Consider the following 18669-nt stretch of genomic DNA (forward strand, 5'->3'; position numbering starts at 1 on the left):
TTGGAGACTCTGATTCCTTTTTGGATTCGATGTCCACTTTATTGGGGCTGTGGGGTCTTCATTTCTCTGGCAGCCTGCCTAGTCATGGCCTGCCTCGCTTCCGATGCCTGCTCTTCATCTCCCCCTCACTCCGGATGCTCTAGGCTCCACTTGGTTCCATTCCTCCTGCTGGCATTATCTGCATGTATGGGTGGGAAGAACTGTAGTGTAAACACCATCTTGGCCCATGTGAAGGATGCTGGGAGATACAGCTTTAGGAAGGGGTACTGTGTTTAGAAACATTTCATCAGTTTTAATGAAATACAAATGTGTCCAGGGTGAGACGTTTCATTTGGGGTGGTGATGGTGGTGGGAAATCTTCGTTTAATATGGCTTAACTCATAGTTTGGTGTTGCAAGCATCATGTCTGGTGTATTAACGATGGGCTTGGGTGAATTTTATTCAGTATAAGCATCTCCGATGGTCCTGGAAACAAGCTGGGTTAATTACTTGTCCCTGTACTTTTAGGTCTTGTTTCTGTTAAAACTCTGGAATCGGGGAGAGAACAACACAGACTTGGATACTTTCAATAGATTAAGGGCTTAGAAAAACACATCTCCTTTTCTCCCTCAAGCTTTTTTTAAAAAAAAAAGTTTGCATTGTTTGAAGCTGAGTTCATTTTGTTGTATCAACACAAAGCTAGAAACATGAAAATACGATATTTTTTTTAATGTGTGAAAGAAATCTTATCTGTAAATACAAGTTCTTAATTGAGTCAATATTTTTTTCTCTTCATTGCTGACTCAGATCATGGAAGAGACACACACGCAGATTGCATGGCCATCCAAACTGAAGATCGGAGCCAAATCCAAGAAAGGTAATTTGGGAGGAGGAGTAAGTATGTTTGAAAAGTGAGATGATGGAGTTGCTGCTCGGTATTGCTGGGGACATAAGCCTTTGTTCTGTCCACTTTTGCCCTTCAGGACTTGTCAGATAGCCATATTTGGGGAGGATTTTTGTGTTCATCATAAACAGGCAGCTTTGCACCATTGGAAAAATGTCTAAATAGCAGTATTAGAATAAAAAATATTTCCATAAAAGATCTTACCATTAGCCTGTGATTTCAAGAATGTCTGTCAGATCAGTAGCTAGGATGAGTGGCGGTTCTGCGTGGGATCGTCGCCTGGGTTTCCATTGTCTAGACGTGAAAGTTATTTCGTTGTCCCTGCCTAGACCTAAGAGCCTTCTTTCCGTGTGAATGAACCCTAGACTTCCTTTCTCGAAGGAGTCTTCTCCATCTACCTGACAGTATTAGACCCACTGCATTTTAGATGGAACTTTTCTCTGCCTTATGCCATAGGAGAGCCTCCTCGAGATGGGAGGAGACTACCCGCTTAACTTTTTCTTTTCTAGAAATCTGTGGTATTCTCAAATGTGACTTTCCAGTATGCATTTTTAAGAATATTTTTCTTTCGCAAATAGATTCTTGTTTCAGCAATTCTGCTGTGTACATTTAATGAAGACAATAAATGTCTGTAGCTATCAGGGGTTAATACAAATGCCATCAAACAGTCCAACACACAGCATTCCTGCAAGCTGAGCCCTGTCGTGTGCTCTGGCCTTTCTCTTGAATTTGTCTTTTTGTCCCATCTCCTGTGACTTTATTGTTAACCAGTGTTTTAACACTGCACAGGGTCTCAATTTGAGTTTAGATTTCCTTCTTTCAATCTCATTTTGTATTCTCGTCTTATGGAATATAAATATAAATGTATTATTACAGAGCGTGTGTGTGCATGTGTGCGTGTGTGTGTGTGCGCGCGCGCGTGCGTGCGCTTTGTAACCAAACATGGCATGCCTATAGAAACTTCTGTCAGTAAACTGCCTTTTTACTTATCTCATAGTGACAAGGAATTGGGACTGTTAACATTCAGCAGTCACAATCATGCAGGCTGAGTCTCCATGTGTTCCAAGTCTGTGTAAGCCTTGTATGTCCTTGATGCTAAAGAAGATGCTCCTAATTAATTGAGTTCTCTTGTCATGGGTGGGGCTGTTTGGTTCCCCCCTACGCAAGAAGCCACCACCGGTGGATCATCTATCTGTTGATTTGACTGTTACAAAAAAGAAAAAAAATCCCCAGTGTTCCAGTTGGGTAAAGTGAAATTTGAGCATACCCTGGGGCCTCATTTCCTATTGTCAGATATTTTTACTTAAGAAATGAAATTAACTTCATTTCTGGCTTAATAAGAATGAAATTTTACCAGTCTCCAAAGAAAACCCCAAGGAAACAGGAATGTGAGGACAGTTTGGGATGATTTCGTGTGGCTTGTTCATGTATCCATGTGAGATTTACCCCCCATTTTCATGATAAACAATTGATTTTTTTTTAAAAAAAAAACATTGTTCAATATGTGGTTTGGACTTTAGAGTTAGGAAGCGTGGGGATGTAGGATCATGTCTTGCTTTTGGAATGGCTCCCGCCTCTGACACTTTAGAGTTAGGAAGCGTGGGGATGTAGGATCATGTCTTGCTTTTGGAATGGCTTCCACCTCTGACACACTCGGCTCTTCGGGGTGCTCAGCCAATACTCCACATCCTGAGATGTATTAGACTCCAGAGATACGACTCTTTCAACAGTGAGTTCGAGAGCATGCGGGTCAGTGTTCACCTGGTTGAAGTTAACCTCTGGAATTATGCCTGAGAAGTGGCCCCTGGAGGCTCAGGTCTCACACACTTCACTGTACTTTTTATAATTTATGAAGTGCTCTGATTGTACACACTGCTACACAATGAGAAGAATGTGCCAGAAAGGAAGAGAGAAAGAGTCAAAAGTGTGCCTCAGAGGAATTTACTCTTCAGCTGACTTGATTGCTGTAATTATTTAAACATGAGGCTGATGAATCAGTTCTTGGCCTAACCTCCTAACCCCCCCCCTTCTTGATATATAATAGAATATACATATGTATATTCCTATTGATTTCAAATGGTTTAATTCAGAGATGAAGTTTCATTATATTCTGTAGCTAGTAAAATTAAAAAAAAAAAAAAAACAGCAGGAGGGGTTTTGGAAGGTAATTATTTGCTCATCCGGTGGGCTGTTACCTTCTGTGTCCATATGTTGTAGGAGAGAAGGTTGTTCGTTTTCAAGCCTTCATCCTTCCCAGCGCATTATTAAAGAGACTAAAGTATGCATGGGTATTCCTGGGGCCGTGCCATGTACTAGATGATGATTAAGTCTAAACTCCATGGTGATGCAAAGGTCTGGGGGTGTGTGGATGACCCCGGTCTGTGCCGAGGGACAACCCAGCGGTGGGTTTGTGTTGTATTTCACTCTGGTCTTTGTAGTGTTGTACTTGAATATCTGAGTCTACACAAACCTTTTTTTTTTTTTTTTTTTTCTCACGGCCCCCACTCTCCCCATCTGCCTCCTCCTTCATCTTCCCGGAATTTAGTTCTGTGTTTTCCAAATGAGCTCCCAGTAGCTCTCTTCAGATCTTATCTTTTAAGCCCTCCGTGCTTTATCAGAGTGACTGCCTGGGTGCCTGGGAAGCCTCCTTGGCAGAGGTACCGGTGGTTACTGCCTGGCACACGGGCAGGAAGCCAAAGCCTGAGTTTGCTTCAGTTAGAAAATTTAGATTCTTCTCTAGAGGTCGGAGCTCAGTAGTTCTTAGAGAAGGGCCCAGGAAGAGGAGGTGGGCTGGGAACTTGTGTCTTGGACAGGTTGCTGTAGTTGTTGTGAGGCTCAGAGGGTTTTGGAACCATAACCTCACCACCTGAGAGAGAAGTGTGATTGTCACCAGGACGATAGGAAGCTAGCGAGTCAGGGGTAGGGGCAGCCACAGCTGAAGACCAGAGAAGCCCACTGTCTGTCCTGGTGTGCTAAGAGCCGCACCGCTGCAGATAACCTGCCTCACCGTCATCTTCATGGTCAGTTAACACGAGGCACCGGGAAGGAAGGCAACCCAGTGTTCTGGGCGTGTTAAGCACAGCTCTGAGTAGAGGAGCATCGAGTGTCTCCTCTTCCCCTTTACCCTCTCCTGTCTTCTCTTTCTCCCTCCTCCTCTTGCCTTTTCAGTCCCTCCTCCTTGTCCCTCTGCCCAAATGCTTGGTAGAATGGAGCAGGAAGAAGATCAGCAGTTATTTTCCGCACGGTATTTTAGAGAAGTACACGCAGACAGGCGGACATCCATGCTGTGCGCGCATGCATGTGCGTGTGCTTGCACGAGCACAGACTGAGGAATAAAGAATTTTGATAACTACTCCCCAGAGCGTTTGGATTATTGGAAGGCTGAAGGTTCATTTCAGCCAGAAAGAGCTGAGAACTTAAGATTGGAGCAGCAGTCATCTGAATTGGTGACTCCAAGATTCTCTTCGGGGGAGTCACGACTAAGGAAAATAAATACTTCATGTTTCTTCTCTCTAATATGAATTTATTTTGTGTGGGAGAATAAAAAACTGAAGCTCTTGAAGCTAAAGAGTTTACATAGAAAAAGCCTGAGGTCTGTGCTAGTGAAACCAGTATTTAAGGATTAAAGTGTTTCAAACTGTAAAGTTTTACTAACCTGGAAGAACTTCAGGCTGTCTTTTCAATTTCTGAGTTACAGCCTATTTTAAATTAAAGGAAACTTCATTAAGATATGAATAGCATTTTGAACAAGTTTGCCTTTCCAAATGGAATTCCCGTTAGAGCTGCCCCAACATAGAGATAAAAGCAGTTTCTAATGAGAACTTATCACATTTGGATGGCTGCGCTGTGGACACAAATTGGATGGGTCTGTCTCTTAAATGAGGTAAATATTTTTCTTACAGTCTTCTCCTTGCTCTTAATGGGTTCATCAATCTCTCCATAGACTGGGGAAGGTAAGTGGGGGTGAGAATGAAAGTTTTTCCATACAAATCCAAATGCCTGGGGTCAGCATGGATGAAGCTGCGTTCCAGAGGTGGACAGAGTGACACACTGATCTCCACGAGGGCCGCTTCAGTTACAGTTTAGGATGGATGCCCCCCCACCACTGGACCAGCAGGGGTGCCAAGAATTCTCTGAATTGCTGGGTGTGTGTTCTGACCTGGAAGTGAATGGTACCACATCTGGCTTTTCTCTTCCTCCCCAAAAGAAACAAGAGAATCACCAACATTTCCATGAGCTTTTTATTATGTTCGGTTACATTCCCTTAGTACAAATGGGTATCTGATGGGTCATCTTAACATGAGAAAAAAGCCACATACTTGTTTTTGTTTCCAGGGGAAAGTGTCTTCGAGAATACACACAGCTGAGGAGCGAATGCCATGGTGTTTGAAGGAAAAAGAAACATATGGCCCAGCATGCTAGACCAAAGTATTCCTATCCGTGAATGTGCAACCTGTTAGTGTGTCCAAAAGTTACCTTGAGTCTCCATGAGCAGTAACATGCTTGAATGAATTAGACAACAGAACGTGAGGACCATGCTCGATGAAACTTTCAGCCACATCTGTTGCTGAGTGTCGGCGCATATGGATGGTTAGATTATGACATTATGTGTATGACAAAGAGAAGCTGTAGAGCACGAAGCTTGGTAGTCCATTCTCTAGAGGTTCCAGAGCACACAGCTTGTGTTCATCAGTACCCTCCTTGTTTTGTCTCTAGTACGCATGGTCAGCCCTCAGTGCGTATTTGATAATGATATAACGCTGGTACTGCTGATGCCCGCGAGTCTTAGAATGTGGTTTAGAATGATGGCCTCCCCGTATGAGTGGTAGCCACAGTTCTGAATGGTATTGGGGGAATAATACCTGTTTGTGTGTATGCACGTGCATGTGAGAGCTATATTTATGAATTCTTGGGTGTGCCTGTAGGTGCACATGCGTGGACCTGTGTAGCATGTGTGTGGGAACTAGTGTTTGACATCTGATGTCTTCTTTGATGGCTCTCCACTTTAGTTGTTTGTGACAAGGTCTTTCACTGTTCTAAGAGCTCATCCATCTGATGATGGCCGATGAGCCTCAGCTGTCTCCCCATCCCTGATGCTGGAGCGGCAGGAGTATGCTACTACACACAGCTCTCCCAAGGCAGCTGGGACTCGAACTCAGGTCCTTACCCTTGTGATGCAGATGCTTCACCCACTGAGGCATCTCCTGAGCTCACAGATCAGACTGTTCTAGAACCTGCAAGTCTAATCTCTCTGAATGCCTTTTCCTGCCCATACCTGTGAGAAAATACATGTTTGGTATCTTTCCTTAGTCTAGAAGGCTTTGTGAGGATGCCTACCAGTGACAGTGGCCAAGAAAAACTAGTCATAATCATGCCAGTTTCATCATGCCCCAATCGTTGGAAATTGCAGAGGTCAAGGCTGGGTGGAAGTTAGCTCACCCTGCTCATAAATAAGACCCGCCTTTTCAGAGTTTCTGGTTAAATGCGGAACTACTCCTATCTGGGGTCTGATTGCCCTTGGATTTTAATTTGATAAGTTCACGTTATTCCCTTAGGATGAGACTTTTAAATTATCCTCAAGCTAAAACAAGTTAAAAAAAAAAAAAGGTAGATTTGGGAGGAAGTTAAACTCAGAATCTGTTGTAAGTAGCCTGCAAGGGTTTTATGTTTGTTTTTCATTTAAATCTCTGAATGTAGTATCTGGCCTGCTCAGAGACCTTTATGTTTCTTCTAGACAGGAAGAATTGGCGCTTGATCTGTTTGGGGTATATTGTGTAGATGCCGCCTCATCACACGGTGATGCTAATTGGCCTCCAAGAGCTAGGGAGGTCATGGGCAGTGGAGAACAGCCCCTGTCCTTAGAGACAGCCACCTAGTCTGGACTTTCAGGAGAGCAAACCTAGAGCCATGTCTACCTCTTTCTACAAATGAGCCTATTTTATTTATTTATTTAGAGTGCACGTGTGTGTGTGTGCGTGTGTGTGTGTGTGTGTGTGTGTGTGTGTGTGTGTGTGTGTGTGTGTGTGTATGTATGTACACATCACAGTGTGTGTGCCAGTCAGAGATGGCTTGCGGGAGTCTCTTCTTAGCTTCCACCATGTGAGTCCTAGGGCTGACTCTCAGACACTGGCAGCTGCTGAACCACCTTGCTGGCTGCTTGTTCTTTTTTCTTGGTGTGTCTTCGCTGAACGTAGTAGTAGGTTTCATTACACTGTGTCTGTCCAAGGCTCTGGTGGACTTTGAGTTTGTTCAGCTTTCCCATTCCTCCTGTGAGTTTCCCTAGACAGTCCTGCATCCACGCTCATGTCCTGTGTACATATATGAATTCATATATCTGTCTAAATTCTAGGCTTCTCATGTGAGAGAAATTGGTGGCATTGGTTTTTCTTGGTCTGACTCATTTCTCTTAAATATATTGATTTCTGATGCATCCATTCTCTTGCAAGTGACAGGATTTCATTCTTCATCGTAACTAAGTAGAACCCCATCATGTATATACACACCACATTTTCTTCATCCATTCTCTTTTGAGTTTTCAAATCAGCCATTTCTAGTTCTCAATACTTCCAATATACTTAGTCAAATGCTTATTAATTTGAGCTTTCAGTGTTCATCTGTTCCCCTCTCCCCTGTGACCTGAAAACCTTACTTGTAAATATTGCCAAGTGTAAATGGTTGAGAACATTTCTGAGTGTGTGTACTGTCCCATACATGGAAACCCAGCACATAGCAAGGCAGGGAGAGACAGGGACGCTGTGTGGTAAACAAACTAGACTGAGGACTTGAACTTGGGCTCACGCATGATGTCCAGTCATTTCCTCTTTTCTCTTCTGAGTGACCCTGTTCACTGTAGAGATGCTACAAGCTAGCTGTTGGGTCTAGTCTTCCCCTCCTCTATACCAGGGGTGGAGGTGAACATTCCCATGGCTTTCCAATTTTCCTCTGAAACTCAGTATTGTATACCTGGTAGCCTTTTTGAAAAGGCATTTTTCCATGAACACAAGAAGCAAATGAATTTGGCATTGAATAGAGATGTTAGAAAATAACGAATGGGGGGAGCAGTGACGGGACAATCCAGAGGCAGGAGACACACCTACAAAGGTGTGCCTGGTGGGAGTGCATCTGAAATATACACTGAACTCCTAAAAATCAACAGTAACCGGGCCAACAGCTTAGAACATGTCCAGAGGATCCAGATAGGTACTTTACCAAAGAAGACAAACAGATGGTTAGTGAGAGGCTGACCATCTACGTCTCTGGAGAATGGCGTGTTAAATGAGATGCCACTTCACACCTATTAGAATTATGTGTTAAATGAAATGCCACTTCACACCTATGAGAATGGCATGTTAAATGAGATGCTACTTCACACCTATGAGAATGGTGTGTTAGATGCGATGCCACTTCACACCTACGAGAATGGTGTGTTAGATGTGATGCTACTTCACACCTACGAGAATTGTGTGTTGGATGTGATGCCACTTCACACCTGTGAGAACGGCTGACGTTCAGTGCACTGATAACACCAAATGCTGGCGATACTGTGCAGCATCTGGAGCTCTGACTCCTAGGTGACGGGCTGCAGGATGCTACAGATACTTTGGAAGACAGCTTCATGCAAAACTAGACAGAGCCTTTCCAAAGGATTCAGAAATGGCACTCTTTAGCATGCTCAAATGAGTCAAAAGAAAAAACAAAACAACACAAAGATGCACATATGCATCTTTGTGTATGCATGTATGTGTATGCATATGTGTGTATGTGACTGTGTGAGTGTTTATGTTGTATGTACATGTGTGTATGTATATATGTGTGTGCATGTGTATGTGTGCGTACTAATAATAACTGATGGTGTGAGAGGATACAACTTGTTCACGGTGAGAGGGTGTTGAAATTCCTATTTTGCAAGAACAGTCCGTTTTAGAAGCTACCTTGTAACTGGTTTTGAATTACATGGGTAGCTGTGCAGAGGTCTCTCCCTGGTGTCCTCTCAGTGAGGGTCGTACTTCCTGCCTGTGACTTCCGTTCTCTGCCGGCATGTGTCTCTGTGATCACCGTGACAGTCCCTCCGTTTCTGACCACCATGGCACATCACTATGGCACATCACGGTTGTCATGGACTGGGGATGGTCACCCAGTGTCAGTGGCTTCCCAAATCCTGCATGGCCCTTCCCTGGCTTTCCCTCCGCTCTGTCAGTCATGGCACTGGTGGAACGGACACCAGTGACATCCATTAGACCTGTCAGTAGCAATTAAATTATCCCCATGAAGGACTCGCGCAGTCGCTGACAGGACTGAGCTGTCACGCGGCGTTGCTCATTAGCTAGAGATCGTAAATCACAGTGGTGTCTCCTTCCCACCCAGTGTCCCCTTCGGGGCGATTACAGCAGGACTGGTGGCTCATTGCTGCATTTTTATACGGCCTGTCATAGGAAGAGACATTCTTACCAAAAGATATTACAGAGATTTCAGGAACGAGGAGGTATGTTCCCTTTCTGTCTTTGTTGCCAGAAATTGCTCTTAAAGCAAAATAAGCCTTGCCTGAAATAAAAAAAAAATCCTAGCCTGCTATGCGTGGCTTTGGTTACTCCTCCACACAGACATTGTGTCTTTCTGTCGTTTGAAGACAGGCTCATTCTATATATACATAGTGTCCCCATCAGATTTTCTCAGAAAAGTAACACGAGGACACCTTTCTGGTCAGCTCACAGATAATGTTATTTTTTTGTAGCTGTTTGAAATGTCATTATATGTGTGCAGAGGGTGTGACTAGATAATAATGTAACTCAGCAAAATCCCTGTCATCGCCAGCAGGTTGAGTTTCTTTCTTCTACAATCAGAATGATTTGTCTGCTTATACATGTTTTCAGGCTCCGTGAAGTTTCCCAAGGAGAATTTCTAGGCCACAGGATGTGAGCAACTTCAATTATTTCCCAGATTTTTCAGCTTGTCTTCCAAATGGCTGTTGGGCTCCGACCATGTGGGAACTGAGTTCTGGATGGGAGAGGTGGCTCGTCTGCTTTTGGCCAGCGGGACACTCTCCCAGCCTCTGATACCCAGTGAGAAGTGCTGCTGTTGACATATTCGCCTCCTTGATGGGTAGAATGGCCAAAGTGTTTTCCGTGTGTTCATGGAATGTTGATATTCTGCTGAGAACTGTCCACCCCTCTTCCTGCCTGGTTGCTCATATCCTTTCCCTCCCATAGGGACCTGCAAATTTTTTTCCTAAGTGTTGTTTCTAAGTTGTTTTTTTTCCCCCTGAGATGAAGGTTTCTTAGCATTTTTGTCTCACTCAAAAGGCTTGTTTCTGTCAGTTGATATAAGTAATTTCTGGAGTATTCCTATTCCAAACTGCAAAGAAGTCAGTTGACTTTAAATAGCAGTGTGTTTATTTTTGAAGGCTTTTTTTTTTTAATGGTGCGTGTTAACATGTAGAGCATTGGAATGCTAATGTAAATTACCCAAAGGTTAGATCTTTGATTTTAATAGTATGAAAATGTGTGTCTATGTTTATTTTGTCAAGACATAGAAAATTGTTACAAATATTATACGAGAGTCATCAAATTCCAAAGTTTTCTTGGCGGAGTAGGAAGGATACCCAATAAATTGCTTGGCTTTATTTCTGAGTGTTGGGCTTTAAATCCCTATTCTCATGGCAAAGGTTTCCGAATTGTTTCCAACTGCTTGTATTCCAGTGAAGAACGAGTAACTCCAGGGTGTTATTTGGGGTTGGCTTGCATTCCATTTCTGCACTGTCTCCATTTCTAGAGGGATTGGTAAATAAGAGCATTTAGTGGGGGATGATTTTCCTTGTCTTGACATGCAGCTGCTTACCAGGATGGACACCAGTTTCTGGGCTTCACCACTTCAGAGGTACCCATGCCTTCTTTGTGTGGTCCAAACTGGCTCTCAAGTATGACTCGGCACTGGGGAGCCCTGGTGTGCCCTACTTAGTTTAGAGTCATGTAAACCCAGAAGTGGGGGAAGACATTAAAGGCAATTTTCATTCACCAAAGATGTTATTATTTGAGGTCAAACACCCATGTCTTAAGATTTCCTTTGTTGAACATTTATCCAATCCTCCAAGGCTTTCTCCTGGGTAAATATCTAATGGATCTTATAGGCAATTTAAAGACCTAAAAAAAAAATGTAAAAATCATCTTTTAAAATATTTGTTTTTGTTATTTTAAAGCATGTGTGTGTGTGTGTGTGTGTGTGTGTGTGTGTGTGTGTGTGTGTATGTGTGTGTGTGTCTACAGGTGAGTGCTGATGACTTGGGTGCTAGGAATCGAACACTTGTCCCTTGTAGGAGCAGTATACACTGTTCAACACCGAGCCATCTCTCCAACCCCTGTAAAGTTTCTTCCACTTAGAGATGGAAAGTTCCATTTCATTAAAAACAAAACAACATTGTTGAGTTGTTTTGAGTGTCGTTTGTGTGTTCCTTAACATTGATGCCTGTCTTATTTCCTAAGTCAGCCTGGCCATTTTGCACATTTATGTAGCCTATGCTCAAAGTGGGAGGACATCCTCCAACATCCTTTTTTATTGTTTTTCCTTTTTCTTGTGTCACTAGAAGATGAATCTGGGGCCTTGAAATGGGTCACTAAACACTGGGTCACTGAGCAGTAGCCCAGCCCCCACCCCCACTCTCCTTTTCCCAAGAACTTATCTCTAGTCACCCTCTCCATCACAGATGGCTTCTTCCAAGCCTCCAGATGGCGATCAGTACTCCGTCGTCTCCACACGGACTCAGCTTCTCCTATGGGCTTACATTTGGTGTGTGTACTGATTCACACTTGAGTCTTCTGGACTCTCACTTTTCCTTCTGGGTGTGGAGACTTATTCATGTCGCATGCCTGGTGCCTGCCGGACCCTTGAAGTGATTGATAATGGCTTAAAGTTCGCATAATCATTAGATTTAGGATAGACCCAAAGCTAATGCAGTGGTGACTTGGGTTATTCTGTATCTTTTGGATAACTTTTGAGTAAAGTAAGAAATAGTCCCAGCACCTAGATGCCAGTGTTCCCTACTGAAAATAATCACCTCAGCAGAAGATAAGCAAGCAGGCAGGGCACTTGAGTCCACCGGAAACAAGACTAAGGTGATGGCATTCTCCAGTCTCAGCAGCTGACCTCCATCTCGTGACTGGCATGAGTAACTATTGCTTCTTTGCCTGTTCTGACTTCAGGTCCCCTCTCTTCTCCATCCTAGATTTAGTCTGTTCACGTCAGTAATGCATTGCCTCTCTTTCCTTGGTGGCTTCCACCCCAACCCTGCCCCCTGCTTACTGGAATCACCCACAGCAAGCATGTGACCCCTGTATGTTGGTGCAGAGATATGAAGAAACCTGGGCTCGTTTTCTCCAGTCATCAGGGGTTCTCTTTGCTTAGTGGGTACTCTAGTGAGATTGAAGGAGTTTACAAGAGAAATGTGCCTCTTAGTTACTGCCCTTGGGATAGTTGGGGCTGAGGATTCCTGCTCTTCTCACCTAAAACATAGTTTAAAATGTCATAATTCGCCACTGACACAAGAGTAGCTTGGAAGGGGAGGAAAGTGGAGGCCCCAGCCAAGGAAGGTATTTTCAGACTTTGGTAGTTGCCTAGTCTGGATCTCCAAAGGTGGGGCGAATTTGAATAATGGAAGTGGCAGAATAAGCTTAAACCCGGGAAAGAGCATATGTTTTTGGAAGAGGGGCATCTAGGAAAGAGAAAACACTGGTTAAACCTTGAAGGGCAATGATCCATGAGAAGCTCCTCTACCCTGCAGGCATCGGAGAGTGTGGGACTCAAGACAGAACTTTAGAGAGTCAGCTGGCCATGCCATGATTGAGCCAGGAGTTGGCTCCTTTGTCTACTCTGGTGGATGCTGTTGGTATATCCTGGGCCAGCCTCTGAGTACCCTCAACACCAGGATAGCTGTTTCCTGTGCATACTCACAGGTCCTATCTAGTACTGGACTCTGCAGACCTGCCTAGGCACTTCGGCAGCCCTGGAAGAATGTTTTCTGATGCACAACAGCCTGGAGAGTACATGATGATTTAGGGGATTGAATATCCAAGGACAGCCTTCACAAGGGAAAGACTGGAGCCAGAAAACATATGCCCTGTCACCTCCCTCTGTGGGGGCACTTGGAGACACATTGTTCACATCTCAGCGTGTTCTGGGGGAATTGAGTCCTAAGAGTGATTGTTCCATGCCATGAGCACCATTGACTTCTCTTTGACCTCAGGCACACTCCCTGACTGACCTGTGCTCCTGTGGATGAATTAACTATCCCATGTGACACAGACCAACCAAGGCTCTTGTCTCAAGGTCTCTTGGGAGGAACCCAAACTAATGTGGGCATCCTGGATACCTGCCTTGAGTCAATGAACTCAGGATCCTTGCCCAGGTTCATTGATAGCTCTGTTGTCTTGAGAGAAATGACTGCAGTTACCTCCATCGTATTTCGTATAGCAGTGCAGAAATATGGCAAGATGATTTAGAGTTCATGGATTGTTAAAAAAAAAAGAAAGGCTCCAAGCCATCTGCAGAAGTATTAAGATGTTCCCAAGTGGAACATAGGCTCGCAGAGTGGTTTCTAGGCACATTAGATTGTTGTCAACAAAATGAAAAAATGTACACTATAGAGAGAATCAAGAAGAAAGAAAGGGTCTAAAACCCACAACTCCAGCATCCCAGGAAAAACATCTCATCAGTGTGTGAGCAGCGAGAGTTCCTGAGCTCTTGCCGCTGGGTGTCACCCAGGTGGCCAAAGTTTCCAGGCCCTTGGCAATTTCAATGTCACTCTTGCCAGGATAGAAATCACTGATCATCAATCACAGGGGAGGACCAGCCATCAGATCATGCCTGTCGACTCTCCTGAATGTTACAAGGAGTGACTCGAGCCAAGTTGGGAAAATATTTCCGTTTCTTCCAATGAAGTTGTTGAGTGTGCTCCGTAGGGAATGTGAAGAAGTTACTCAGTGATAATAAACATTTGATTTTCCTTCTTTTGCCATTTTGAGCTATGATCACAGTCGTATCCAGATCTTTGGAAACTCATTGTTGGATGGGCGTTTTATAGAGGACGGCAAGAAGACTGCTTTTAACTAAAGGCAGCAGTGAATGAGCCATCCTACCTGAGGCTCTTGGCCTTGGGAGCTGATACCTGACTGGGAAAGACACCCATGCCGAAGTGGTCCTGTCCACCATGCCATCCTAGGAAGTAAAATCCTCATTTACATTTGACGTCCCATATCGGATCTTCTTTTAGACAAGAAGAGCACCCCCAGCCCCACCCCCTCCCCCTGCCACCACTACAGTCCATTAGACTGTTCTCAATTCAACTGAAAATGAGTTTACCTTTAAATACGTTTTGGAGAGTTTATATATGTTGCCACCACCAATCGCATGAATTAAATGATAAAAATATTTAGCTGTTTTTTTAGGAACTTTTTTTTTTCTTTGTCAGAAAGCGTTTATGTCTACTGTCAATGGGAACACTGCAGGAAGGTAAAACTAAGTCCCGTGAGCCTTGGGGAAAGACTTTGAGAGAACGGGAAGGGAACTCCTGGAGTAGAAAGCCATGCAGTTCAGCTCATGGTCAAGGGGGACAGAAACGGTAGGTGGGACGGAGTTGATAACAGGGCGTTGGTGTGAGATGAGCGTATTTTTATCTTACGATTTTTGTTTTGCTTTCCCTGAAGAAGTGAGTCTCATTTGAATGAGCCTCTAGACTGGGCAAATACTGGGTGAATAGGAACTGTGGGAGACATCCTTAGCCCTGAGCAGCCCTTTGCAAGTGCTAAGGTGGAGGTGTACCCCATGCTGTGTCCTTCTCCTCACTGACCCCTGTTAGTGACAAGGCATAATGTCGGTTCACAGTCCTCACAGTGCTCACGTTCCTGCAGTAACAGTTCCGTGAATGGAAAGACGTCTTATATAACAGCCCACCAGTGCTTAACCATTCCAGTTTCCAGATGTTCCAAGCGCGGACACCTCATAACTTCTGCATGTTTCCCGGTGGGAATTATCATTATCAGTGGAAAGAGAAGGGATGCAGCCATGATTCCGACGTGTTGCGTAATCCAGGGACCTCATAACTTTCTGCTTATGTAACCTGGAGTCACACTGTCTCATGGCTCTTTACACGAGGAAAAACAAAATGTTTCTTACTCTGGAAAACGGAAGGGATTTTTGTGTGCCTTAGACACCTGTGATTTCTTTTGTGAACAACTCGAGAGACTTCAGCAGTTCCATGTGATCTGGCCCATCTCTCTGGCTCCTCCTCCCTGCCAGCCACAGTGGACATCTAGGTTACTTTTCAGCCCCAGGACATCAAAGGCTGTGAGCTGCGCCACTGCAAGGCCATGCACAAGATCACTTGGAGTCACACTGAGTGTTCTTTATCCCCTCCCCAGCTGTCCCCTTTATTCCAGGACATTGGCTTAGCTTGAGTGGCCACTTATGCTTAGCTTTATATAATCCACCCCTAACATAATACTTTACATAACACAGCCCTCCCCTATTTTTATAAGATAGGATAAAAGCTCTTAAAATAATAATTTACCTCATTATTTTTCTGATACTGCTAACTTCAAGGGGAGCTCAGTGCATGGAGATGCCCTTTATTCTTAGAGGGTGCCAAGACCCACTTTCATAGTGATTGTTAACGCCACTGTTTTTGCCCGGTGATTTAAAAAGCTGCTCCGTTATCTTTCTTATATCCCTGAGGGATTAGACTGTTTTGCTTGGGTAATACAGTTTTAATTAGGAAAACACTCAGTGCCATGCACACGTCTTCCCTCCCTCATGAACTTTAAGGCTTTGCAATTTTGAATGAGAAAAAAAAATTAAAAATAAAGTAAAAATAATGAGGGACTGGAGCAAGAGATGGCTCTGTAGTTCAGACCACTCACCATTCGCTCTTCTAGAGGTCCTGGGTTTGACTCCCGGCATGCACAAGGTGGCTTACAACCACCTATAACTCTAGTCCCAGGGTTCTAACACCCTCTTCTGATCTCTACAGACACCATGCGCGCCCATGGTGCACATACATGCATCTAGGCAAAACACTCATACACAGAAAATGAATCTGATTTTTTTTTTTAAAGAAAATAATCGGATATTTGTGCCTGCATATTCCAGACTGGAGTCAACGATTCTCTTCTCTCTGCCTTTAACCATATCACACTGCTCCTGGCAATGAGATTCCAGGCACACCACTGTGTCCGGCATTACATGGGTCCTGGGGTTCCAACACAGGGCTTCATGTTCACATAGCAAGCGCTTTACCCAGGAGCCATTGCTCCGGCCCCATGCTGAGAAGCTTAATCATGGAATCTTTCCGATATCCTCGGATAATGATTTTTATTACACTTCACAGGCACAAATAGGCATCAGCTCTTTGGCCCCATTACTGTAATTACTAAACGTATGCTATTGTTTTTGCCCTTTGGGTGACTGTAATTGGCCTTCTTGGTGTGCAGACATTAGAGAGACACCTGTCACTGTGGAACGCTCCACAGTTGCTTCTTGAGGTTGAATAACTCCAAAGATGGAAAATATCTCAAGGAACATGGTTGCTCTAAAAGAAGTCAGACCTCAGAAGGTTGTTGTGCGAGATGAAACTTTATCCTCCTGGAACTTGGCAGACTCTAGAGAGCAGGAGGAGGAGTGTGGGGGTGGGAGAGGAAGCCCGGGGAGAAGTATCTTGAGAAAGGTAAGCAGCTGATAAAGACAGAGGCAGTGCTGACTTCGCTGACTCTGTCTGAAAGATGGTGGGTTTTAGTCTGCTCTGCACGAGACCAACTGGATTTTATTGAGAAAAAGAGAATTTTCTGTGGCAGAGGAGGAATTTAATTTGGCTCAGTTTTGTGTGTTTACCTCTCTTTGAGAATGCTTAGTGGATAAATATCTAAAATTTGTTTTTCATTTTTAAAAAGATTTGTTTTGTTATATGTGGGTGTTTGGCTTGTTTGTCTGTCTGTTTTGTTTTTACATGTTCATCTGTGTGCCACATGCATGCCTGATGCCTGTGGAGGCCAGAAGAAGGCATCATCAGATCCCCTAGAGTTAATAGGTAGTTGTGACTCACTATGTGGGTTCTAAGAACAAAACCCAGGTCCTTTGGAAGAGCAGTCAGTGCTCTTAACTACTGAGCAATCTTTCTAGCCCCAAATATCTAAAGTTTTTAAACAGGTAAGTTCAGAAAAGGTTTTCATACTCTAGAATTACAAAAAAATTTCTTAGCAAATTTTCAGTGAAAAGGGATGCTAGTTTGCATTAAAAATACCTTTAAAACCAGATTAAATATTTAGCAGCAAACCAAGTAATACTGGTTAATGGCTACTTTAAATGATTTATTTTTATTTTGTGTGTATGTGTTTCTGTGAGAGACCGTGTGTGTGTGTGTGTGTGTGTGTGTGTGTGTGTGCGCGCGCGCGCGCGCGCATGCCACATGTGTACCCCTGCACACATGTGGCACATTGGATCACCCAGAGCTAGTTACTGGTGATTGTGAGTTGACCAGTGTGTGGGTGCTGGCATCTGAACTCAGCTCCTCTGGAAGAACAGTGAGTGCTCTTAACTACTGAGCCATCTCTCTAGCCTCAGTTAGTGGTTTCTTAATAATATTGAATACTACTAATATGCAGGAAGCCTGACTAAATGCTGTCATTTGTCATTCATTGGTAAAAGACTAGTACCTGTGATTCTTTTTCTTTCTTTTTTTCTTTTTCTTTTTTTTTTTTTTTTTTTAGTGAATTTCTGAGGAAAGAAGGTTTTGAAACAGTTACCAGCCCGAGGGCAATGCCAGGTGCGTTGGGAGTGCTGAGAGAGTTCTGTGAGCTTGTGAACAAAGGTTAGCAACCATGGCCACATGCCTGCATGAATAAATTGATGTTGTAGTTTCTGTCCTCCACCCTTGGTCTACCAGGGCAGTGCCATGGGATTCTCACATAAAAACCATGACTCCTCTAACCTCCCTGGCTCCTTCCTTATTGGAGTCCTCAGCAAACCCCAGGGACAGGATCAGCTGGATGCTATCAGTCATGATGCCTGGGGTGGGAGCGACTTCCTTATTGGAGCCCACTTAGGTTTCCTAGTGGCTTTACTCTCCAGGACTGCATAAGAGGATGATTGGACCATGGACCTGAGTACCAGGTGTTTGGAAGGGTCTACACTTGGCTATATCTAGCAAGGGGGAGGTCTTCCCCCTGCACCCCACCTTGGCATTGTTATAAAAACCCCTTTGGAATAAAGTTCTGGACCGGTGGGTTTTGACCCAGGCCCTCCCGAGGCTATCCTGTGTTTTCTGTCTTTCTTCTCATCATCTAGGTATCTCTTTCTATCTAAATACTTCCCATTTCTCCCTGATCAAAGAGTATCCTGGGTGGTAAAGTGGGGGCTAGTCCGACACTCTTTCTTGAGCATACCTATGTCCTCAGGGAAGCTACCGGCATAAATGTAGAGGAATAATCCCGGAAATATGTCCACAGTACATCCAGATGGAGATTTCTATTAGAGATGAGAGTGGTAGGAACCACCTCTCTTCTCAAAGTCGCTCCCACCCCAGGCATCATGACTGATAGCATCCAGCTGATCCTGTCCCTGGGGTTTGCTGAGGGTTACAGTTCAAAAGGCTGTTCTCTCGTTGGCCTGTGTCCTAACGTGATATCACCCTCAGATCACAAGCTAAACCACAGGCTGTTGAGGATGTCCATGCCACTTACCACCTCCGTGTACGGCTGGCCTTGGTTGTCCAGAGTCCTTTGTCTTCCTACCAAGAGATTCTTCTCTCT

The 18669-nt window shown here is 44.1% G+C and overlaps 1 protein-coding gene across 3 annotated transcripts in view; it reads left to right on the top strand.

Annotated features, from left to right (window-relative positions):
• Bicc1 (BicC family RNA binding protein 1) overlaps positions 1 to 18669 on the top strand; it is a 240550-nt gene that overhangs the window by 137446 nt on the left and 84435 nt on the right. For all 3 annotated transcript variants that reach the window (XM_052744733.1, XM_052744734.1, XM_052744735.1), the window contains exon 3: positions 787 to 856. In XM_052744733.1, coding sequence (XP_052600693.1) covers positions 787 to 856 — 70 coding nt within the window. The remainder of the gene's footprint in view (positions 1 to 786; positions 857 to 18669) is intronic.

This window comes from Peromyscus californicus, unplaced genomic scaffold (genome assembly GCF_007827085.1).
Source record: "Peromyscus californicus insignis strain IS unplaced genomic scaffold, ASM782708v3 Scaffold_19__1_contigs__length_69161282, whole genome shotgun sequence".
NCBI lineage: Eukaryota > Metazoa > Chordata > Mammalia > Rodentia > Cricetidae > Peromyscus > Peromyscus californicus.